The sequence below is a fragment of the Ambystoma mexicanum genome, chromosome 4p (genome assembly GCF_040938575.1).
Source record: "Ambystoma mexicanum isolate Mex_15411 chromosome 4p, UKY_AmexF1_1, whole genome shotgun sequence".
Classification (NCBI taxonomy): Eukaryota; Metazoa; Chordata; class Amphibia; order Caudata; family Ambystomatidae; genus Ambystoma; species Ambystoma mexicanum.
Window position 1 is genome coordinate 128369809 of NC_090927.1, and position 22626 is coordinate 128392434.

The 22626-nt window shown below is 47.2% G+C and overlaps 1 protein-coding gene across 4 annotated transcripts in view; it reads right to left on the reverse strand.

Moving 5' to 3' along the window:
* DNMT3A (DNA methyltransferase 3 alpha) overlaps positions 1-22626 on the reverse strand; it is a 2439715-nt gene that overhangs the window by 283592 nt on the left and 2133497 nt on the right. For all 4 annotated transcript variants that reach the window (XM_069605556.1, XM_069605557.1, XM_069605559.1 and 1 more), the window contains one exon: positions 18227-18375. In XM_069605556.1, the coding sequence (XP_069461657.1) occupies positions 18227-18375 (149 nt within the window). The remainder of the gene's footprint in view (positions 1-18226; positions 18376-22626) is intronic.

Below are 22626 nucleotides of genomic sequence, written 5' to 3' on the forward strand. Positions count from 1 at the left end.
AGCAACAATCTGTTGCCAGCCGCCAACTCTTGCTGCGAACCATGAATGGAGTCACCAGGGAGCCCTCCTTTCCACACATATACCGACTCCAAATCAGGTGAAGGGGCTGAGAGTTCAAAATACGACGCACTCTATGAATGGACTAAGGAGATCCTAGCGTCCAGAATTTGATTTTAACGGTGCTGGTGCCAAATGTGCGGCACAGTGCGGCCAAAACGGTTAAAATCTTGTTACAGTCCACATCGTACCCGCACTATCCCCCATGCCACCTGCACCAAAATCATGCCAGTATGTATCTAAACAGTCAAACTTTAACTCGTATCTTAACTCCCATACAAGATGCTTGACAGTTTTTTTTCTCTATTTCTCGTAGTGACATCATGCCCCAAAGAAACAAAGCAGAACCATCCCAGAGAGAACCGAGATTCCATATCGCCCGCCAGTGAGGAGAGCAGCTGACAGGGGACTGAAACATGAACACCAGTGACTAGCCCCAAGGGATGCCACAGTCAGCCTGTGCAGGAAAAAGGCTAGCATACAATACGGGGGGAGCCGCAGCTGCACCAATGTGCAGAGCAGTGAGAAGCTGCGCAGTGCTGTCATACAGCTGCAGCAAGCTCCCAGGGCTGTGGCCAACAACCCTAGACAACCACAGACTAATACCAGGTAAACAAAACCCCCAACACAAAATGGGACTCATCTGCGGGGCAAGGAGTGAACCCCCGGACATGAGCTAGAGTACCCAGCCTCCTGGGCCGCCATTACTGTTTCTGCACAGAAGAGGGCGGAACTTAGTCCACTAGTTTTTAACTTGTCAGCATACCACCTGTCCCGGGTGGAGAAGGCAAGGCCAGGTTGGCCATGGAAAGAGAACCAACCCATAGAAGTGGAGGTGTATATAGGGAGGCAATAGGCAGCATGAAGTGTGGATTATCTGGCTGAAGTCAGGGGAGATGGATGGCCAAGAGACCAGCAGGAGGGAGGAAGGAGCAGCAGAGTGCGGTGGTGATTTTCGTAGAAGGTGAGTTATTGGATATTGAAAGTGCTATAGTGCGTGTTAGAGCGCCAGGTGTTGATAGAAGAGTCAGTGTATGGTACTGAGTGAAAGGAGGGGGGCTGAGAATGCAGTGGTATTAGTGCAGAGAGGGGAGTAGCAGTTGGAGGGATTAGGGAGTAGTAGTGTGGAGAAGGGAGCAATAGTGTAGTGGAGGGAGGAGTAACAACAAAGGGTGGCTGCGAGGCCTGGAAGGAGTGAGAGACATAAGAGGGACAGAGGATTGGAGGAAAATTGGGTAGAGTCAAGGCTGGGGGAGATAGAGAGGGTGAGCAGGAGAGGGAGCAGCACGAGTGAGCATGGTAGAAGGAAGACTGAATCCAACAAGCCATCTGTATGGCACATTTCCGAAATTCCCAGTAGATCATGCCTCTCTCCCCCCTGCCTTCCATCCTACTCGCTGGTAGCCCTCCCTGGCCTTCCCCCTTCACCCTCTCGTGAGGCAAATACCTGGGTGTCATCTTCGTCAACGCTCTCTCCTTCTAACCTCACATTGCGGACCTTGCCAAGAAGGCCCACCATCAGATTCACCTTTGTTAGGGAGATTTATCATTTGTATGCTTCTCCCCCTCTCCTAGTGAGACCCCCCCAGCACTCTTTTCTGGATTTCTGGGCCTTTTCCTTTCAATCATAAGTGAGTGAAGCCTTTCTCCAATCATTCATTCTTTTGGAACTTTGAATTCGACCTGTACTTGGAGTCTGTCTGCTCTATAGCTCTTAAAGGCATCTGTGCTTTTACCTACTGCAGCACACAGCTCCTTAGAGGCAGTGTTGCTGGGGAGCCTTAGGGTCTCCTTTAAGACTCTTTTTCTATATCCTCAAGTAACTACTGTGGTACTTAGTATCTCTCCCAAAACTCTATAGTCAGAGATTGGCGCACACACCACCTTCAGTGGAGTTCCAAAGGGATACCTAGTATCCCCCTTCTCTCTGCTCCTGTGACTTTTTAGTCACATAGACAATCAACTAGTTATAGCTGGTGGCAGTGGACGTGTTCTACCAACTGCTGTGTATTTTTTATACTGCAGGCTATGTCCATTGCCTCGGTAGAGCACAATAGGGGCACCCAATTAGCAACATGGGGCCTCCCTTCTTTTTTTGCCATTTCTAGCGTGGCTGTTCTTGGCTAGCCTTTCTACCATTCTGGGAGGGAGACGTCTGTGGTTTGCCTTTGGCTGGAACCCTTTGGTATCCCCGCCTAGGCTCAGTGTCTCTGGGCTGGCAGGAAGTGGGGGAGGAGTCTTCCATCCCCCCTGTACTTTGTCTGCCAGAGTGCCTGAATAGGACTCGCTCCCACAGGGGGTCTGGACAGCCAAACACCCCTTTCTGTAAAATGCTGAGAGAGATTGCAAAGGAGTGGGTGCTGAAACTGTATAAAAGGTGAGGCTTTCTGGAGTGAAAAGCAAGTCAACCACTAGAAGCTGAAGAAACCGAAGAAGACGACGACGACCAGAGACGCCTGCAGATCCTTTGCGACAGTGTGAAGCGAACACTGCTGTCCTGGCCCAGTTTTATGTGCTAAAGAGGAGCTCCGAAAGGGGACGAATCCTTCCCTTTGGCTGGTGGGAAAAACCAGTCCCAATACAAACATTGAAACGAGCCACCTCCCGAGGACCAAGGCGTTTCAAGAGCTGGGGAACCCCAATACCAATGCTGCCCATTTCGAGTCCATCGTCGTGGAAAGGCTGAATCCATCCAAATATTTGCTGAACCCGTAAGGACACTCCAGAGATCTGATCAAACTCGCCAGACCCCCTCATCAGAGTGCGGGACTGCAGGAAGCTGAGAAGATTAACCGGGCAATCCATGTCCTTTGTTGGTGCTGCAGAAAAGGTGCCAAAACTGCAGAGTGAACCAAGAAGTTGCTGAAAGTCGTGTCACAGGTCCTCCCTCGAGACTGCTGCTGAGAGACCCCATCCATTGTCCTGCCTTCAGTCATCAGACCAAGGAATACAGAGGTCGGGTCCAGAGCTGCAACATCGCGGAGCATCCAGCATGAACATTTTCTTCTAACATAAGGTACTGTGGGGGGGAAAGATATTGGTTACCTGATTTCAAGAGGTCGCTCCAGAGCTTTGGAGTGTCAGTAGAGGTGTCCAGGGCAACCCCCTCTTACTTTAGACCCAAGCCGCTGCTTGTGTCCCCTTCCCAAGTCAAATTAAGGTCTCCCGTGTTAGTTGTTGACTAGCTGCTTCAATAACAATAGAATATGTAAGAAATCCACAGGAACTCTTCATAATTCGCTGCTTGTCAAGACTTCGAGCCCTCTCCGAACTGCCTTTAGCTAGGGATGCGTTTTTTTGGACTTAAAGGAACCATCTCTAGAACCTTGAACTAAGATTATGTTACACTAACCATTTTCCTCCCTTTAAGTGACTTTACTATATGTGTTTGCAGAGTAAATGCATTACTGTATAAACTGTTTATAAACCACATTAGTGCATAATAACAGATAATATGATAACATTGTATTTTCCCTTTCTTTTTTTTAAATTTGATTTTTTTATTAATTTTGAAAAAGGAAAGGGTAGTATGCACGAGTACATTCATGTTATATTCACAATGGTACAACGGGATATATTAAACATTAAACAAGAACATTGGTATTAACAGAGTTACCTTCCCCTTCCCTTTTACTTTAGGGTAATATTAGTTACTTGCCCCCCCTCCCTCCACAAGACGGTCTGTCAAATTTTTCCAGTTCATTGGCAAGAAGCTAGTTTGTAGTTTGCGCTGGCAGGGACGTGTAAGTCTGATGGTGTACATGTGGGCGTGCTATGCAACAGGCATTTTAGCACATGCTTTGCTGTGTGGAGTCGGGTTTGCATGCTTGTGTACCCTTCACGGGTATTCCGGGTCGCTGGATGATTGTCATCTTTGACTGGGATGTGTATGTTGGCGTAGTCGCACCAAGTTTCTTCGTGGCGTGCCGCCTTTCCATGGAGGGCTGCCGTAATTTTCTCCATCATATATATGTTTGTTGCAATGGTGGTCCATTCTGTTTTAACCAGAAGACTTGGGGATTTCCATTTGATGACTAAGCCGGCTCTTACGGCTAGTAACAGTGGGGATGCCAGTCTCTTTATCCTGGTTACTTCGTCTTCTTCTTCTAGGGCAAATAAGATCAGGAGGGGAGACGGTTCTCTCTCAATGCCATCTATTTGTTTGATCCAGCCTAACACTCCATGCCAGTATATGCACACTTTGGGGCAGTCCCACCACATGTGCCAGTAGTTAGCTTCCATTCCGCATTGTCTCCAGCATTTTGGGCTAGTGGTTTGATACATTGTTTTGCAAGTTGTGGCCCATGCTTGTTGGTCAAATCCTCTGTTGAAATCTTTTTCCCATTTCACTTTGAGGCGGAGGTTCGAATTTTGGTCTGTGCAGATTAAGGCGCTGTACATACGTGCAATCAGGCCCTTATTCATGGAGGTCTTATCAAGGATTTTCTCGAAGGGGGTGAGTTCTCTTCGTATTTTGGTTTTCCGTTCCCTCTTTGATAGGACACCCTTCAAGCGTAGAGAAAAATCGGGATTGGGTGCAGTTGGAGGGCATCCTCCAAGTCTGAGATTGCTATGAATTGGTCTTCTCTCCATAGTTGTCCGACCCTTTCAAGTCCTGCGTCGAACCAGGATTGGTACCTAGCGTGTTCGGGGATGTGTTCTCTGATCCCTGGGGCCCAGAGGTGGCTCGGGGGGGGGGGGAGGGGACTTAACGCCACGTGGTCACTCCCCTCATCCCTTTTCCATACTTCCTTATGTTTCATATTGTCCCCTGTATTGGGTGGTTGCGTAGTCTTCGTGTGAGTTGTGGTCTGGGGGCCCATAGCCACTCAGAGCATCGCCGGGGTCAGGTTGTCATTGTCCAGCTGGACCCATTGCAGATCCTTCCTGTCTCTGAGGTGGGGAATGAGGACTCTTGGCTGGGCTGCCTGTATTGCTCAATATCGGGAAGGCCTACCCCTCCTTGGTCTTTGGGTAGTATGAGGGTTTCATAGGGTATTCTGAGTTTTCACTTGTTTAAAGAAATGTTCTGGAATTTTCACGGGAAGTACTTGGAAGGGGTATAGAAAGCGTGGGAGACTGACCCTCTTAATAGCGTTCAAGCATCCAATCCAGGAGATGGTGAGGGATCGCCATTTAGCAAGGTCTGCATTTAAAGCTGTGAGAAGCTGGGGGAAGTTGGCTTTGTATGTCTGCAATGTCTCTAGTCAGGTTGATGCCCAGGTATCGGAGTGTAGGGCCCCCGATGATGAGGCTGAATTGTTGGAGTTCCTTTTTTTGGCTCGGGTGGGTTCACGCAAGGTGAAGAGGGTGGATTTGGTCCTATTGATTTTAAAGCCTGACAGTGCGCCGTATTGTTCAATAAGTTGAATTGCTTGGGGGTTTGAGGTCATTGGGTTTTGCACATGAAGTAGAATGTCATCTGCATACAGGGCTAGCTTATATTCCCTTCCGTTCAACTGGAAGCCCTCCAGCCTTCATTTGTTTGAAGCGTTTGCGCCAATGGTTCCAGTGATAGCGCAAATAATATTGCCGAGAGGGGGCATCCCTGTCTCGTTCCTCTGCATAGGGGGAACCAGCGAGAGTATTGAGAGTTCACTGCAACCGATGCTCGGGCGAGGTGTATACAGCCTTGATTCCATGTCGAAGGACTGGGCCAAGGCCTATTTTCAACAGGGTTGCCTCCAGGAAGTGCCATTCTACCCTATCAAACGCCTTCTCTGCATCGATTGAAAATAGTGCCGGTGTATTTGGCATTTTTTTGGCCTCGTGTATGAGGTGGAGGGTTTTATGGGTGGAGTCTGCTCCCTGTCTGCCGAGTATGAATCCCACCTGATCATTGTGGATTATAGTGGGCATGTGCGTTTCCAATCGTGCTGCAAGGACCCTCGTGTAGATTTTGCCGTTTGTGTTTAGGAGGGAGATAGGGCGGTAGGGTGCGCATTGCATGGGATCTTTTCCTTCTTTGGGGATGACTGTTATCAGTGCCTCGGAAAAGGTTTCGGGGGCAGAACCCGTTTGGAGGATGTGGTTGAAGAGTTCAAACATACATGGGAGGAGCGTTTCAATGAAGGTTTTATAGAACCCTGCTGTATATCCGCCATTTCCAGGGGCTTTCCATGTAGGAAGCCTTTTGATTGCCTCTTCCATTTCTTCGCCTGCGATGGCGGCATCGAGGGCTTATGCTGTGTCTTGAGATAGGCTAGGGATGGTTATCTCGTTCATATATGCTTTGAAGTTTGAAGTTTAGTTTATTTATAAAGCGCAGACCACGCCCAGGGGCAACCGGGCGCATACTCTTAACAGGTTACAGTAATCAGTACATACGCAATAACTTGACACAAATATAAAAAAATGTACAGAGAAATAACATTGGCAGATTGAAGTACAAGTGCAATAAGAGTGTATATACACAGAACCAGTATTACACGTAGAAGCAGGCCAGAGTGAGGGGACTCATGAATCATGTGAGAACAGCCAGGTTTTAGTGTTGTTCTTCAAGGTTTGGAACAAAGCTTTGATTGCTCTTTCGTCTGCTGGGGTGTCTGAGGTATACAGTTTCTCGTAGAAATGAGCGAATGCTTTGGGGATATCGGTGTTGTGGTCCTCTTGGGGGTTTGTCTCGTTTTCTATGGTGGACACCCATCTTTCTCTGCGTTGTCCGTGGAGCCTGGCTGCGAGCAGAGCATCAGCCTTGTCCCCCTCTTTTCGTACTGTTTCTGTTTGAGGTATTGGAGTTTGCGCACAATTGGGTCCGTTTCCAGGTGCCGCAGTTCCTCTCTCTTACTAGCTGCCTCCTCTATTTTTCGGTTTCCATCAGTGCCGGCAGACTGGGCATTCAAGTCCAGTTGGGCACCGTGTTTATCGAGATTTTGTCTGTATTATTCTGTTCGAAGTATTGGTCCATCTCCTCAAGGTGCTCTTGGAATGTCAGGTCTTTCCAGAGCGTTTCGTTGCAGCGCCATTTCGAACTTCTGTGAGGGAGCGCTATCCGACTGAGGGTGACCGTGACCATGTCGTGGTCTGACCATGTTATAGGGGATATTTCAGACATGGTCATCGCCTCCGTTAGTTCTAGTGTGAGATATATATAGTTGATTCTTGTATATGTGGCGTGTGGTGCTGAGTAGAATGTGAATCTCATTTGTTGAGGGTTGATGTGGCGCCATGCATCTTTGAGTTTGTAGGTGTCCATCATTTCGACTATCGCTGTGCGGTCGGCTTCTGGTGGAATATTCGCCTGTGGGTTTCCGGCTTGCCTGTCCAGAGTTGGGTCAGCCCACATATTGAGGTTGCCTCCTAATATTACTGCACCCTCTCATGGCTTTAGGGACTATGTGTTGTAGGAACCAGGACTGACTGGAATTGGGGGCATGTATGGATGCGAGTGTGATGGTGGTGCCTCATATCTTGCCGACCAGTATGAGTGCTCTGCTGCCAATGTCCGCCCAAGTTTTCTGGACTTCAAATAGTGTTCCTTTGCTGATCAGGATGTCGACTCCTGCTTTCCTGAGTGGGCTTGAACACCAGTATTAAGTGCCTATCCTGGCATCCAGGATTCTTCTTTCCTCGCCCTTAATGTATCTAGTTTCTTGTAGGAAGAGTATATCGAGCTTTGTCCTTCTGAATTCTCTAGTTACAAGTGACCTTTTGGTGGGAGAGTCGAGTTCCTTGGCATTTAGTGTCCCAATTTTAATTATGGTGGGCCTGCCGCTTTCAGTGTGGCGGCTACTGGGTCCCTTCTTTTGTCACAGGGTGCCAATGAAATTGGATTGTTCTGTTGGAAGCGCATATCCCTCTTGAGCTTAGGTGTTTTTATTTTCCCTCCCTCCCCTCAGAGGTACTCAACAGAATACCCACTGCCCTCCGTGTTCATCTTTCCCCCTTTCATCGAGGGCTTGCATTTTTGCTTGGTGGTGTCCGATTCTGACTGAGTGAAGACCGTCAGTCCAATGTCGGACCACCGGTGGGAACCGTTACCGCACGGTCCCAATCGCTCATATAACCGTTCTGACGTTTTGAGCCCCTCGCCCGACCCCCCCCCCCTCCCACTCCCAACACTTATAACTCAATATTAACTTTCAAGATAAGGAAATATATTGATACATGCGGTTAGCGGGATTCGTCGTCGGCTGTCAGATCCACCTCCCCCTCAGAGGGGGGATCTCTTCTCTGGGTCTGAGTCTAGGCTGAGAGTGTGTGGGTTGCCTGGGTCTTGACGGTCGTCCCTGTTGCAGTACTTGGTTTTCCGTCTCTTGGAAGCAGGTTACCGGGAGGATTTTTCATTTGTCGGTATCTGGTGTATTGTTGCCTCGTCTATACTTTCTCGAGCCTCGTCTCCTTGGGCCCTGGAGTTCCTATCGCATTCCATTCTGTTTGGGTCCCTCTCGGTCTCCTTCCTTTGGTCCCATTCCAAGAAGTTCTGCGCTGCAGTGGTGGATTTCTTCTTCCAACCATAGTAGTTTCTTTATGCTTCTGTGCTCGAAAGTAAGGGAGAAAGGGTATCCCCACCTGTATCTGGTGCCCTGTTCTTTGAGCCATTTCGTCAATGGGTTGCAGAGGCGTCTCAGTGCTAGGGTGAGCGAGGACAGGTCCTGGAAGATGGTTATCTGGGCTCCTCCCAGGGTGAGAGGGCCTCCGGATCTAGCTTTCTCCAATATCCTGGTTCTGTCCTGCTAACAATGAAATCTGGCGAGGACCGATCTTGGGCCGCCGGGTGGGCCTGCGGCTCCGTGTATTCTCTCTGTTTTAGGCTCATCGATATCCTCGTCCGCGGTCAAGATTTTGATGATGTTGTGGATTGTCTTTTAGAGGTCTTCTTCTGTTTCTCCCTCGTGTTCCGGAATGCCAAAAAAAACCCGTAAATTGTTTCTCCAGTCACGATTTTCCAAATCGTCCATTTTAAGGCGGAATTCCTCTTCTGTCTTCTCAATCTCTCGTATCCTGAGGTCCATTTGGGCTTCGAGGGTGTCTATGGAAGCTTGATTGTTCTCGACCCCTTTCAGTCTTTCCTCGATGTTGTCAATTTTCTGCGTTATCTTGCCTATTTTTCCACCTAGGTTGGTTCCCATTGTCTTTATTTCGTTTAGGAGGGCGGCAATGTCTCCCTTTGTTGCTGCTGCTGCGTCAGCCCCGGAGGTATCCATGGTATTTTTGTTTGTGCTGTACGTGCTTGGTTATGGTGGGGAATAGGCGTATTTGACCAATTTCACGTGAATGTTCATGTGACGTCCACGGCGGCGGAGGAGGCACTCGCCCGGGTATCAGGGGTCTTACCCTCCGTGTGGGCATTTGGTGTTGATGTGCTCAGGGTAATTCCAGGAGCGTGTTGGTGGTTATGATGGCTTATGCGAGGCCACAGGTGACTGACTGGTAACTTCATTTTGTCTAGTGTGATCTCAGTGTCACATGGGGGACAAGGCTGCTCCTGCGCTCTTTGGTTCTGTAATCTTCTGCTGGTCGTTTCGGTCTTACTGTGAGCCGGGAGGGCTACGTGTCCACAATTGGGGGATCTGGACTTCCTGTTTCTTTCAGAGGAGGGCACACGTCCCATATTTGGGGGCCCAACCCTTTGAGTAACCTTTAGCGCGGCGGCGGTTTCTCTCCTTTGCTCACTGCAGGTGTTAGGGAGAGTTCTCATTCTATGGCTAATTTCCCTTACCTATAGAGTCCCCCAGCAGCTTTGCTGGATTTGAAGGGTTTGTTTCTTTTTTTCCTGCTAAGAGTGAGACTCTTTTTCCCACTCTTAGGCATTTTTGCTATGTGTGTTCTAGGCTATTTTTGTGCTTAATGTCTATGTGGTTTCTCTCATCTCCATAGGAACCATCTTTATTCACATGTGTTACACAGCACCCTCCGTGCAGTGACACAGGGGTGTCATAGTGACCCCCAAACATAGACTCCATACCCTGGGACTGACTACCGTCTCCCAGGGCATGAAAAAGTCCCCACTGACTTTACTAGTCAATTTTTGTGAACTAAACCAGTACAACCCATCTTACTATGGAAGTACTGGGAAGGGTTAATAGTTTTTCCCTTATGTTCATTCGAGAGAGTACCGTACAGTCCCTCTCTCAAAAGTTTCTGGCTGGTGGCAGTGGTTACTACCGTAAATATTTTCCTATGGGATTTTCCCATTGTTCGAGGCTACTACTTTTTCTGACAGCCTCTAACATACCGCATACCGCCAGTGCATTTTAATATTAACTTTACACCGGTAGGTTTTATTTGCCAGAACTTTAATATAACTTCTTTCTCGTGTCTTTCTCTAAACTCCTAACCCAGGTTGGGGATCCTTTGTTCGTCCTTTTGGTGGGCTTCTGCCAAGAAGCCCTCCTTTCGGCGCCACAGAGTCTGGGGTGGGTCCATTGTGTGGGAGGGGGAGTAGGACCCCTGGACAGGGTTGCCTCAGCAACCCATGTCGCACTCTATCCTGATATATGCTGGAGGGTCTCCCGCTGTATGAATGGGGCTCTTTTTGCATAAAAGCAGGGTCCTGAGGACTGGAAGAGCAAGACGTCGCCACTGGAACTAAGAAGCCGAAGAGGAGAGAAGCCAAAGACTGCTGCAACGACTGAACCACCGGCGAAGCCCTGCTACAGCGTCTCACCACTTTTCTCCACACGACGAGAGAAGATCTTCATCTGAAAGAAGCCTTCTTCCCTTGAGCTGGTGGGGCCAACCAGTTTGCCAATCGCCTTCCTGGACCTGCCCTGGTCGAATCGCCAGTACCCTGTACCACTTCCGGATCGCCAGGCACCCGTCCACCCGGACCGCGATTTAAAGGAGTGTACCTTTTATTCGTCGGGCAGCACCGCGGCTGGTTTCATCCCTCGGTAGTGCAGTAAATCGAACCTTCCTCCACGACGAGCGCCTCTCTTCCTCTGCTGGAGCCCGCGAACTGCAGGAACTACCAGGAACAACCGCCACCGCAGGAGCCACTTCTTCATTCTAAAGGTACATTGTTCCGCCAGGCCGCCCTTTCTTCGCAGTAGCTCTAAAGGCGTTTTAAATCCTTTACCTACCTGTTGGGTTGACCGCCCCTGTCTCAACATTGTCTTTTAACTTCTGCATCCACCTTTTTTCGAAATCGTTAACCAAAGACCTGACTGCAGCTACAAGAACATTTTGCTCCTGTGCCCTTGCCCTGTACCACTGACTTTGGCACAGGCCTATTGACTCTGGCTACATTTGTTAGAACTGCCTTCTTTAGATTGCTTCTCAACTAAAACTGTATTGGTGCACCTATTTCTTATAGCTACCCTTTTCTTCCCCTTTTTAAAACCTGTGAAATGCCCTTTTGCTCCGTTTTCATTTAAGTATTTCCTATACTGATGCACTGTCTTGCTTAAACTGGTTCACAAAGTTATGGGAAGTGTTGCTAGGGTGTGTAAGAAGATTTCTAAATAACTTGTGCTTTCCCTTCCTTGTGAGAAATTGATAGAGCATCCCTTGTGTGTGGTTTTCACTATGCCGTTTTGCTCAGTATTCACTCTGGTTCACTTGGTCTACAATTTAACTAGGGAGTGTGTATATTTTTTGTTGACTTATTTTAACTTGCTTGATGACCGTGATAAATGTGTTTTACTAGAAGTTTATAAAATAAATATATATCTACTTTTTAATACAAAGCTTTGGTCGGTGTTTCCTTGCGCCATAGTACTGTAGGCCTATTGTGTAAACCCTGAATACTGCTCATCTCCCTGTTGAGATAAGTCTGACTTCTCAGCCACAGCTACCAACTAAATCTTTGTGGTACAGACTGATACCAAAGGGGATTTATTGCTCTCACCTGTAGTCCAAATCTTCTGTAGTGCTCCCTAAGGGAACTGCACAGGATTCTGCCTAACAGCAGGTCCCGCTGATACACTCTGCTGAGGCGGAGTAGGCAGGCCGCTGGTTGTAGATGTGTTGGGTTTCTGGACTGTCAGTTGCGGTGTTGAAGCTGACTGGGTGAGGGCATGTGGTGTCTTGGAATGCTCCTAATTGGGGGTGCCCGGTCCGGTAGGCGAGGAGGGTGTCCTTGTCCCCTCGAGTGTTATGGGATCCGGCAGGGGCGTCAGCCCACTGTTGCCGCGTTGTGCCAGGATCTGAATGGGCTCAGTGGGTCTGGAGTCTGTTCCTGGTGTGCGGTCGTCACTAGGCAATGGTTTCCTGCTTAAAGGTTCTCCGGGGCTAGTAGTGTACTCTCTCTCCCCACCCTTTGATTGTGTCTATTTATTGAATGAGCTTCTTGGGCCCGGAGTCCGTTTGCAGAGCATATGGGGCTCTGTGGGATCCTGGCTGGACGTCGGGCCCCGCTTCTGCAGAGCCTCCCGCAAGCGCCACCAGCGTTACCCGGAAAGGCCGCGGGACAAAGAGTGATGGTACGTCCGCTGGGGGTGTCGCTGGGGGCCTCGCGCCGTCAGCCAGGGTTCCACCTGAGGGCTCCTCGGTGCTCCGATGATGATGGGGCGAGCCTGCCATTTTTGCGTGCGTGGCCGAGGGGGGCACCGCAGGCAGTCAGGCTTTTCTCCTCGAGTTCCAGGCCGATTTTGGTTGCATTTCTGCTGAATGGGGCCTGGGGGGCGGTCGCTTCACACCACCTTCCACCGATTACTGTGTGCGAGGGGGGGGTCCTAAGTGGGGGCTCAATTCACTTAATGGACCTGTGGGGCGAGAGCTCACAAGGAGGTGGGTCTCATCCGTGCGCCCCCTGGTGGCCGTTCCTGTCTTTTTCCTTTCTAACGTTGCTACAAATGTAACAGTGAACAAAGAGCCCTTTGAAGTGTATTATCAAGTATTCCTAAGTTTTCTAGTATAAACGTCTGAAGTATTTAAAGTGATTCTGGTGTAAATCAAATAAATATATACTTTTTATATAACTAAGTTTAAGTGCTTCTTTGTTGTGCCTGTTTAGCTAAGATTCTGCATACTTACCTACAGCTCACATCTTCCTCTTAAAATAAGCCTGACTGCTCTGTCACTCTACCAAGGTTCTGAGTTAGTACAGATTGACACTAAGGGTTGGGGACCCACAAACCACTGGGATAGCTTACTAAAGTCTTGCTGCCAGTAGGACTTTAGGAAAACTCCCCTAACAACCTCCTCAGAGGCATATAAGGCTATATGGAATGGTAACACAGGGTCCTTTTGTGGACCTTTATCCAAGATGTCAGTGAGATCATCTTGTTCAAAAGGTGGGGCTGGCCTGCCCCATCCCAAGAATTTTGTTACCATAGACATTAATTGTCTGTAGGATGCATCAGCATGTTCTGCTGGATCTGGGTTCCCAAACTCCAATTCTGGTGAGGTATCAATGCCACTTGGGGTTTGCAGGTTTTCATACAGGTCCCTCATTCTAGATTCCTCTTCCTCTGATATGAGGGACTCTGGAACATTAGGACTGCCATGTTCAAGCTCAAAGGGGGATGAATCTTGATCCGATGGCTTGTGCTCTTTCGAAAATCGAAGATAAGGACTTACAGAAATCCTTTTTAGGGAGTGGTTTAAAGGCCTTTTCGATTTCCCTCGACCGTATCGAGGGCTTCGACGCAATCCGCGTCGAGGGGCGTATGAAAGGACTCAACCCATGACTTGATGGAGTTTGACGGACGAGAACTGGGCCTGTTGTCGACTCGAGACCTCAAAAGGTTCTCAAGGGGTTGGAGGTTCCTCTCGCAGGCTCGAGGTCACGCAGGATTTCGCATTGGACTTTACCATGTCGGCTTTAGAAGGCGTGACAGGCACATGGCTTTTTGTCTATTCCTTCGCGGGGGCCGGGCTGCCTTCTCCAACATTCTAAACATCCAAAACATCCCATTCGGCTGGAGTCGCCGACTTACTTGGGCACGCTATCTAGCATTCCGGCGAGGAGTCAAAGGAAGGGGATTTATGGCGTCTTTTCTTCATTTTTTTAGCCGAAGAAGAGAAGTGGTGCAAAATGCTTTCTGAACGAGAGTGTTTCTTCGACTGCTTTCTTCGTGGTGAGTCACCTCTCGACTCATCCAATGAACGACTTTTTGATGGAGTTGTGGATGGGGAATTCAGGGGGGGGGGGGGAGATCCTAACCTCTGCAAGTTTCCCCTTGCGTTCATTCAACACTCTACCTGTCATGGACTGACATGAACCGTAGTCGGCAGTTCTGTGGTCGACGCCAAGACACCACAAACAGACCCGATGTGGATCGGTTATCAACATCTTGGAGCCGCAATCAATACACTTCGAAGATGACGTCAACCTCGAGACCGAGGCCCCCAGGGACTTCGAGTAGACCACGACGACGCACAACACCCTCTGCGTTTTTTTCCCCCCTGAAGCAGCTACTGCTGGAAGTGAAGATTATGTGAGGCAGGCATGGAATCACAAATAAGGAAAAAGGTAAAAGTTTCAAAACCTTTATTAAGTTTGAGTGGGGTTGGAAACTTCCTATCTGGCCCGAATTATATAACGCGAGTAGTCTCGACCATCAAAGTAAAACAAAATGGTCCAAGTCAGTTAGTCAAACAAAGGAAAAAGTCTCTCAGAAACCTATACTTGCCTGCACGTTTCACAATAACAAAGTGTGGGAAAGGGTATGAAAATAAAGAGTGTGTCAAAAAAATGCCAGAATGGCAATGAGAGTGGCTCACCACTCCCTTCCCCAAGTTCAGTTCAATGGGGTTCTTACAAAGTTCCTTCAAGGTGGGCAGTATGCATAGATGAAAGATTTCACCTAAATCTGGTAGGCTTCCCTCGCCTATTTCAATATCAATTCAATATACATCACATCTCTCTTCAATTGATTCTTTCGGGCCTCCCTCACCCGGCTTTACAATTGTCATATAAACAGATATTCTCAAAGTTCCTTCTTGGTTACGTTCACAGGCTGGCCTTGCCTGTCTTCCAACACTTAAACACGGATGAAACACTTTCCAGCCAAACAGCTCGGCTTCACAGAGCTCGGGGAGAACTCCCTTCTCCAACCTGTGTACTTCTCTTTCACAATGATTAGTGATGATGATCATTGTGAAACATGATGACCTGTCAGACATTCGCAACCGCACGGTATTCTCACCCCTATGCGTGACCACTCTTACAATAGGTTTGGTTTCTTAACATCCGTGCCTCTTGCACTTAGTTTTGCAGAATGGGCCCTCGGTCACTCTGTTCTTTATTTCACAAAAGCACATAGTTCATTACTTTATTTCTCATCGGCTCCCTCGCTGTTCAAATACAATCAATCTTTCAGTTCAATGTCTTTTACCTTCAACACGAAGCCACAATGTAGCTGACCACAATCGTGCAGATCACAAACCAGGCTCTCCCTTTCTCTGAACTCACCAGCTGTGATTGCATTTGTGAGTCCTTCTGGTTTCAGCTCATCAAGGTCAGGGTCTTGCCCACCTGCCCAGCAGACAAAGCTAAGCGGCCTCGTGGCCCAGGGGAGGAAACAAAGAGTCTGCTGGTGCATGGATGAAAGGGACTAGCTGGTCCCTCAGCTCCCTTCTCTGAACTCTTCTGGCTTCTTAGAGACACAGCCCCCTCGCTATGCTTTCTCCTGCCTCAACTCATAGCCTGTCATATCCCGTTCTCCATGGTCTGGTTCTCTGCAGCGCTCTCTCTCAGGTGCTCCTCCATTGCGCCATCCAGCTTTGCTTCTTTCTTGGCCCCTGCCTTCCTCTCTGTGTCTTTATGCGCTCCAGCTTTTATAGTTTGAAAAACGTTCCACGAGTTTCAGGGGTGTGTGATTGTGAATGAGTGCCTGACCTTGCCTGGCCTTATTAGTGGGACAAGGCCAGTGCATGTTACTAGTGGTAATCTTCCTAGTCTCAGTCTTACTCTTCCTCGTCTCATTAGTTGGGCTTATTAGGAAAGGAGGGGAGTTATAGTGTCCCATAAAGGGAGAGGGAATATGGGGTTAATAACTGTCAGGAAATGGGGGATACCATGTCTCACCCTCCGGTGTCTCCTCCCTCCTCCCTAAGGACCCCCTACCCAGGTGATCCTCCCTTGCTGGTCCACCCCCAGGGTTGGGATCCAATAGCGATGGCCTTTCCCTGGCCACCTGAATAAGGGATCCCTGGGGACCGAGTCTTGAAACACCTTCAGGTTTTTTCACAACATCCAAAGATGAGGAATACGTGGGAGGACACAATCCATTCAAATGGTGACAGCGGTAGCACAGGAGAGAGCTGGTCAGTCCACTGGTTGGTCCAGGGACACTTCCGAAGGCTGAGAATGCACCGATCCTCAACCAGGGGTTGAGACTGGTTGTTCCTACCAGTCCAGGGATTGAAACACCAACTAGGGTCTTCTTGAGATCAGGCAGAGGAGCAGGGCTTCACCGGGATTTCACTGGAGTTTGTGCTGGTCGTCTTCAGGTCGTCAAATGGCTGCCCTTCTTCGTAGAGGACTTGGCTCAAATGGTGATCTGTCGAATGGCTGCAGGAGCCTTCCTTTTATCCAGGATTTGGGCTGTGAGCTAGCTCAAGCCTACCAATGGTAAGGGGCTGCACCATTCAAACTGCCAGTGGCTATCAAATTATGGCTAGCCAATCGCCACAATATCTGCCCAGCAACAGACATTCAGGCACATGGATGTGTACTGGGACCAGACAGTCCCCAGCCCCCCACCCGTTCTCACACAACCCCCCCACCCCCGTGCCGATAAAAACAGTAGCTTTCCCCGGGAAAGATCATTTCTTCTTACATGGCATTTCCTTACCTGAGAAGGCTGGAATAACAATATGGCTAAAGGAAAATGAAAAGCTTGCGGCAGACCCATCTTAGTGTGCCAGACACTCTTAGTAGACATTTGTGGTAACTGCAAAGATGCACAAGTAAAATTACAAACACACAGTAGAAAAATATCCACTGCCACCAGCTCATACTAGGCTCAAAGTAAAAAAAAAAAATGTAAAAAGCCTTTACAGAAAAAGATATAAAGATACAAAGTATCCTAACCGCACTTCCCTTTAAGGTGATGTATGCAATTGTAACAATACAAATTCACAGAGAAATAGTCTTATGGACTAATCAGTTTCCCCATAGGATATAGCTTTACTTACCGCCAAAGTTTCAAGTTTCTAAACAAAGGAAAAAAAGAAAGGGTGTCCCATAGAAGTCTGTGGGAGGAAATCAGCAAAAAGAAAAATAATCTTTCCTAACAATCGCTATCCCTTCTGCTAAACCTGTGGGGTAGAATGAGAACATAACTTGCTTTAACTCATAACCGCAGCACGCTTATATTGCCTATCCTATTTTTCTCTATGGTAAAACCTTTTAGGAAAGCTGGAATCTCCTTTCATCTGAAGTGACAAAAAAAAGTACTTAACTGGACAGTAACATTTTTTGTAGCTCCCCCATGGGATTCTTGAATTTCCAGTCCGATATTTTTTTTGAAGGTATAAGTGATTTCATATTAAATATATGCATAATAAGTCACTGCAGCTCACACTTTGCCATTGAGAAACATTGTGTATAATCTAACAATGGTATCACTTTTGTCCTGTGGGGCATTTGTGTTCACTGGGACCTCCTTTGGACCAGTACTGTGCTACATTAACGTCTACTGACCTTAGTGACTGAATATTATGGTCTGCCCATATCTGCTAACCCTTTTCTCGCCCTCTTCTAACAGCTATGTGAAGTAGTAATTCCTTGTTAGGATTGTTCTGCACTGGGCAATGTCATACGAATAAAAAACAAAAATCCCATTATGTGGCTATGATTTCTTGACTATGTGAATTTACCGTACCTGTGTATAGGAATCCCTTTCCTCTTCTTCCTTAACAATTATACAGTTTTGGATATTCTGCCACCAGGTAATTATCCTGGAGCTGCAGTGCACCTCCAGCAGCTAAAATAGACTGGCGCTAGAGACTGTATTTCTAAAATGAGACATTTGTGGAGAAAGGGATCAGTCGGAAAAGTAAAATAAACAGTAAAGGTTATCTTAAGAATGTCAACCTATTATCCAGTAAAAGGTAGGAGTGTTGTACCTTGTGATGTCACAGATCACTACTTCACGGCCTAGACTGATGACTCAAAGTGCAACTTTATCCATTATGCTGCATGTCACCTATATAAGCTTTAGTCTTATTGTGTCTCAGGATAGAAATGGAAAGCTAAACTTTTAGCAGAATACAAATGGGGCCCATTATGCTGACAATGCATTGCAAAACAGCTAACTGATATTCTATCTCTTACCTCAAGGAAGCGTGAGATGTCCCTCTTGTCACTGACACCCATAGCCACCACGTTCTCGAAAAGCCAGAAAAACGGTCGGTCATCACTCTCTTTGGGTCGAGCTTCATGTAGGAGGCGGTAAAACTCAAAGAACAGGCGACCTGTGCCCTCTAAGGTAAACAATAAAAACAACACCATCCAGTTTTGTTGACAGTTCATAGCTCATATACATGCATGCATGACCAGATAACACAAAATAAGATATTAAAAGAGCAGTTCTATTTATTTCACATGCTCTCGCTTCCTTTCCCAACCCATGTTCTGAAGGAAATACAAGATATTCAACAGTTTCATTTGGGGTGATACAAATTGACCCCATATTTCAATGAAGATCCAGAGACTTCCGGTCAAAACGATGGCTTTGGATTTTCAATCTTGAAGAATGATCATGCAGCAAACATGTTACGGGGTCAAAATGGATGGTTCAATATACACTCTGAATCTACCCCAGCATGGGTGTCAACTGAAAATAATGCAGCATCTCCAAATCCCATGAATAGCCTGTTGACAAAGGATAACATCAGATGAAAAGGTTGGCACCACCGGCATACACCATACTGAGGAAATTTGGAAAGCAATTAACAAGGAGAAGGATATAAAGATCCTATTATCACAGGAGTCGATACTTTGGTATAATCCGGCTATTGGATGGGTAAGTAAATCATTACATTGGTGCTCCTGGCAGAAGGCTAGAATTTGGAAACTCAAGGATTTCTTGATTGGAGACGCATTGGAGGATTTTGGCTTCTTCTACTACAAATATAAGCTACATGCGTCTGAAGCGCAGACATTTCAAATGCTATCTAGTATCTTCAGTTCTATCTTCTCTCAATTAAATGCAACAATGCATAATGTATCATATTGAAACTACCTTTTGAGAAAGCACCCTGTGTCTGTCTAAGTGTTATATCGTTTCCTGCTACTTATTTCTATTACTGACTAGAAGCGTCAACACTGGGAAAATGAACTTCAAATACCCATATCGGAAAAAGACTGGTCTAACATTTGTGGAAATATTTCTCAGATGAAGGTGGATTTTGATCTGCGGTACGCCCAACAGAGAATTATTCATTGCCTGTATTGGGCAGCATCGAGAATGAAAGATTGTGAACTCTTACCAACAGATTTATGCTGGTCCTGTAAAATTTAAAAGGGGACAAACTTACATGTGTTTTTGGATTGTAATAAACCTAGAGACTATTGGGATGATGTCATAAATCGGATGTAAATTGTGACAAATTGTAATATTCCTAGATCCACTTTGATCAGTATCCTGGGTTTATCAGTGATTCCAAATACATCCTATGTGAAAAAGAGTATTTTTTGTAAAATAAATTAACATTTTACATAACATACAGACCTAACACAGAATACATGCAAAGTTTAACAACTATTTACATCAGCCCCCACCAGCCCCCCTCCAAATACCCTCTCCCCAGCTACAGGTTATCCCACCCTATTCACACTAGTATATCTCTGCAGTGGTACTTCCTGATGCTTGTGTCCGGGTGCCGGGTCCAGTTTCTGATGGCTGAGTTTCTATAGACCCTGCAGGGTCTGACTGTGCTGAGGTGAACAGCTCTTGCAGTAGTAGCTTCCAAGCTTCCATGTCAGTGTTCCCTTCTTGTCTCCCCTGTCGGATCGCCTCTTGCCACACTGCGGTCTCAGCGTGTGACCATTTTGAAGGGCCTTCCACTATATCTAGGACTCTGGCACTTTGCGCGCCTTCCAGCTCATCGCTATCCTCCGCTTTGCTAGCACATATGCAAGTCTTTCAGTCTTCACAGATGTCTTGCCTGTTTCGGATGTAGGAAGGTTCCAAGTAGGCATGCCGTGGGGGATTGTATATCTAATGTTATGCCTGCATTGGACAATCAACATGCTAGTTCCCCCCAATAGTGTTTAATCTCTCTACAAGCACAGAACATATGCACCATGTCTGCATCTCCCAGGCCACATTTAAGACAAAATTGTTCTGTTGCCTTGTTAAATCTCGCCATCTTCCGGGGGGGGGATAGGTACGCCCTGTGGGTCACATATAATTGGATCTGTTGTAACTTACTGTTTCTAGAAACCTTTTTATGGTATTCCAGTGACTGACTGCTAGGCTGGAATGAATGCAATGCTTTTTGGTTTGGAAGGCAGAGTCGACCACTGGACGAAGGAATCTGAAGAAGAACTTGAAGAGGACGCCTGCTACAACACCTGGACCGTTGGTTTGCCCGGTGAAGCCCTGCTGCTGTGCTCAAACTCCAAATTGGTATCGACAGAGAAGCCCCTGCAAGGACGACTTCTCCTCTCGAGATGGTGGGACCAATCAACTCTAAAGTAAGCCACCTGGACATCCTTCTCGAAGCTTGCTGAATTTCCAGAGTTGCTGCTGATAACCAAAACGCCAGGGAGAGGAACAGCAGACTGTGTGCATTGTTTTTAAGTTGGCCAAGAGCTCCAGGAAGATCCTCCGGACTCCCAGGAAGCAGGACTGACCGAGCCTGAGCCACGAATCCAGAGTGCCTCAACAGAGTGCTGGACCACAGAAGCAAGGAAAGCCCATCTCGACAGCCAGGAACCACGGTGGAGCTGTTTGCGGTAGCCGCAAGTAGCTGAAACACCGAAGTGCCACTTGTTTGAAGTTTGCCGGTTACTATCGGTGACCGTCCCATTGCAGTGCAGGAGTCCCCAGAAGTCCTCCTTCTTGTCCCCATGCCTGAGGCACAGGAACACCAGGATCTGCAAAGCTGCACAGGAACAGAAGTCATCTGCTGCATTTTTCTTCTAACTAAAGGTACGTTAAAGGCTGAGAGAACTTACCTCTCACTGTAGAGTTGCTTGCATCTTCTACTACTCACAAGTCTAAGCTTCAAAGACTTCTCAAACATTGTGCAAAGACTTTTTAACTACCTACAAAAGTGCTTCAGCTCTTATAGAATTTTGCTCATTGACTTTGGCTTAGCCTGTTTCACTGAATGACCCCGATTGGGGGGATCCAAAGGTATTTGCCTGCTTAAGAATATTTGTGATCTCTTGTTTCTTCTAATAACATTTTCTTTGACACTCATCTCAGTGCTATTCTAAATGCTAACAGTAACATATCAACGTCTACAGTGTCCTAGCTACTAAAGTCACCTGAGGGTGTAAGAAGTACCCTGAAACACTTGTGTATAGGCACGTTACAAATGCCATATCATATCATATCATATATCTGTGTGCCATCCCCAATGGGTGCTTGCTGATTTAGAAACTAAGTGTGTATTTTTAAGGTATTTGCGTGTTGCTAATATATTGCTCCCTTCTGTAGAAGGTTTATACAAAAGACTGGTAAATAAATTAGTAATTGTTTTATGAAGAAACCTTGTGCATAAGCATTTATTTGGATACTTATTGTGGATCCTTGTGTAAACAGCTCACATTGACCCCTCTTGAGATAAGCCTGGCTGCTCAGCCACACTACCAACCTGTGTAGTTCAGACTTATATCAAAGGCTGAGTTCTATTGCCAAAGTTGTTGTAGTGCACCCAAAGGGTACTACCCCAAATCTTTACCTAACAGCTTCCAAGGGTTCAAGCGCTAGTATAAACAGCATAGGAGACCAAGGGCATCCTTGTCTTGTGCCCTTTTGTAGCTCCCACTGTTCAGAGATCTGGTACCCTGTTTTTATTCTGGCTTTTTGACTGCTATATAATAGTCTTACCCATCGGCTATATCAAGGTCCATCCCAAATTTTCCAAGAGTGGCCAGAAGCCAAGGCCATCTGACTGAGTCGAACGCCTCAACCGCATCCAGTGATGCTATTGCGTATTGCCCCATGTGATCTTTGGTGTGGTCTATAATGTTATGTAACCTTCCGAGGTTCCACGTGATATTCCTCTCCGGCTCATAACCGGTTTGGGCAGGGTGTACTAATGCGGCTATTATGGTCTTAAGCCTATTGGCGAGTAGAGCTGCAAGTATATAGCCATCCTGGTTTAGCAATGACAGTGTCCTGTATGACCCACAATCCGCCTCTGGTTTGTTTGATTTGAGCAGTGGAATAATAGTAGACTCTCCGAGTGTTGCCGGGAGTACCCCCGTTTCCCACGCTTCGTTGAGCATTGCCAGAATGGGCTGCACTATAGCTGCTTTGTATTCTTTGGAAAACTCACTGGGCAATCCGTCTGGCCCAGCGTTTTACCTGTGGGCGACCCAATAATCGTGGCCTCTAATTCCTCTACTGTTATGGGGGCTTCAAGCCTTGCTGCGGCTTCATCTAGGCTTGCGGGGTGAATCTGGGACAAAGCCTCATTTATCTCGGAGGGCTGTACTTAAGTGCTCTCTGCATGCAGCTCCTTATAATATTCAAGAATACATTTATTTATATCTTC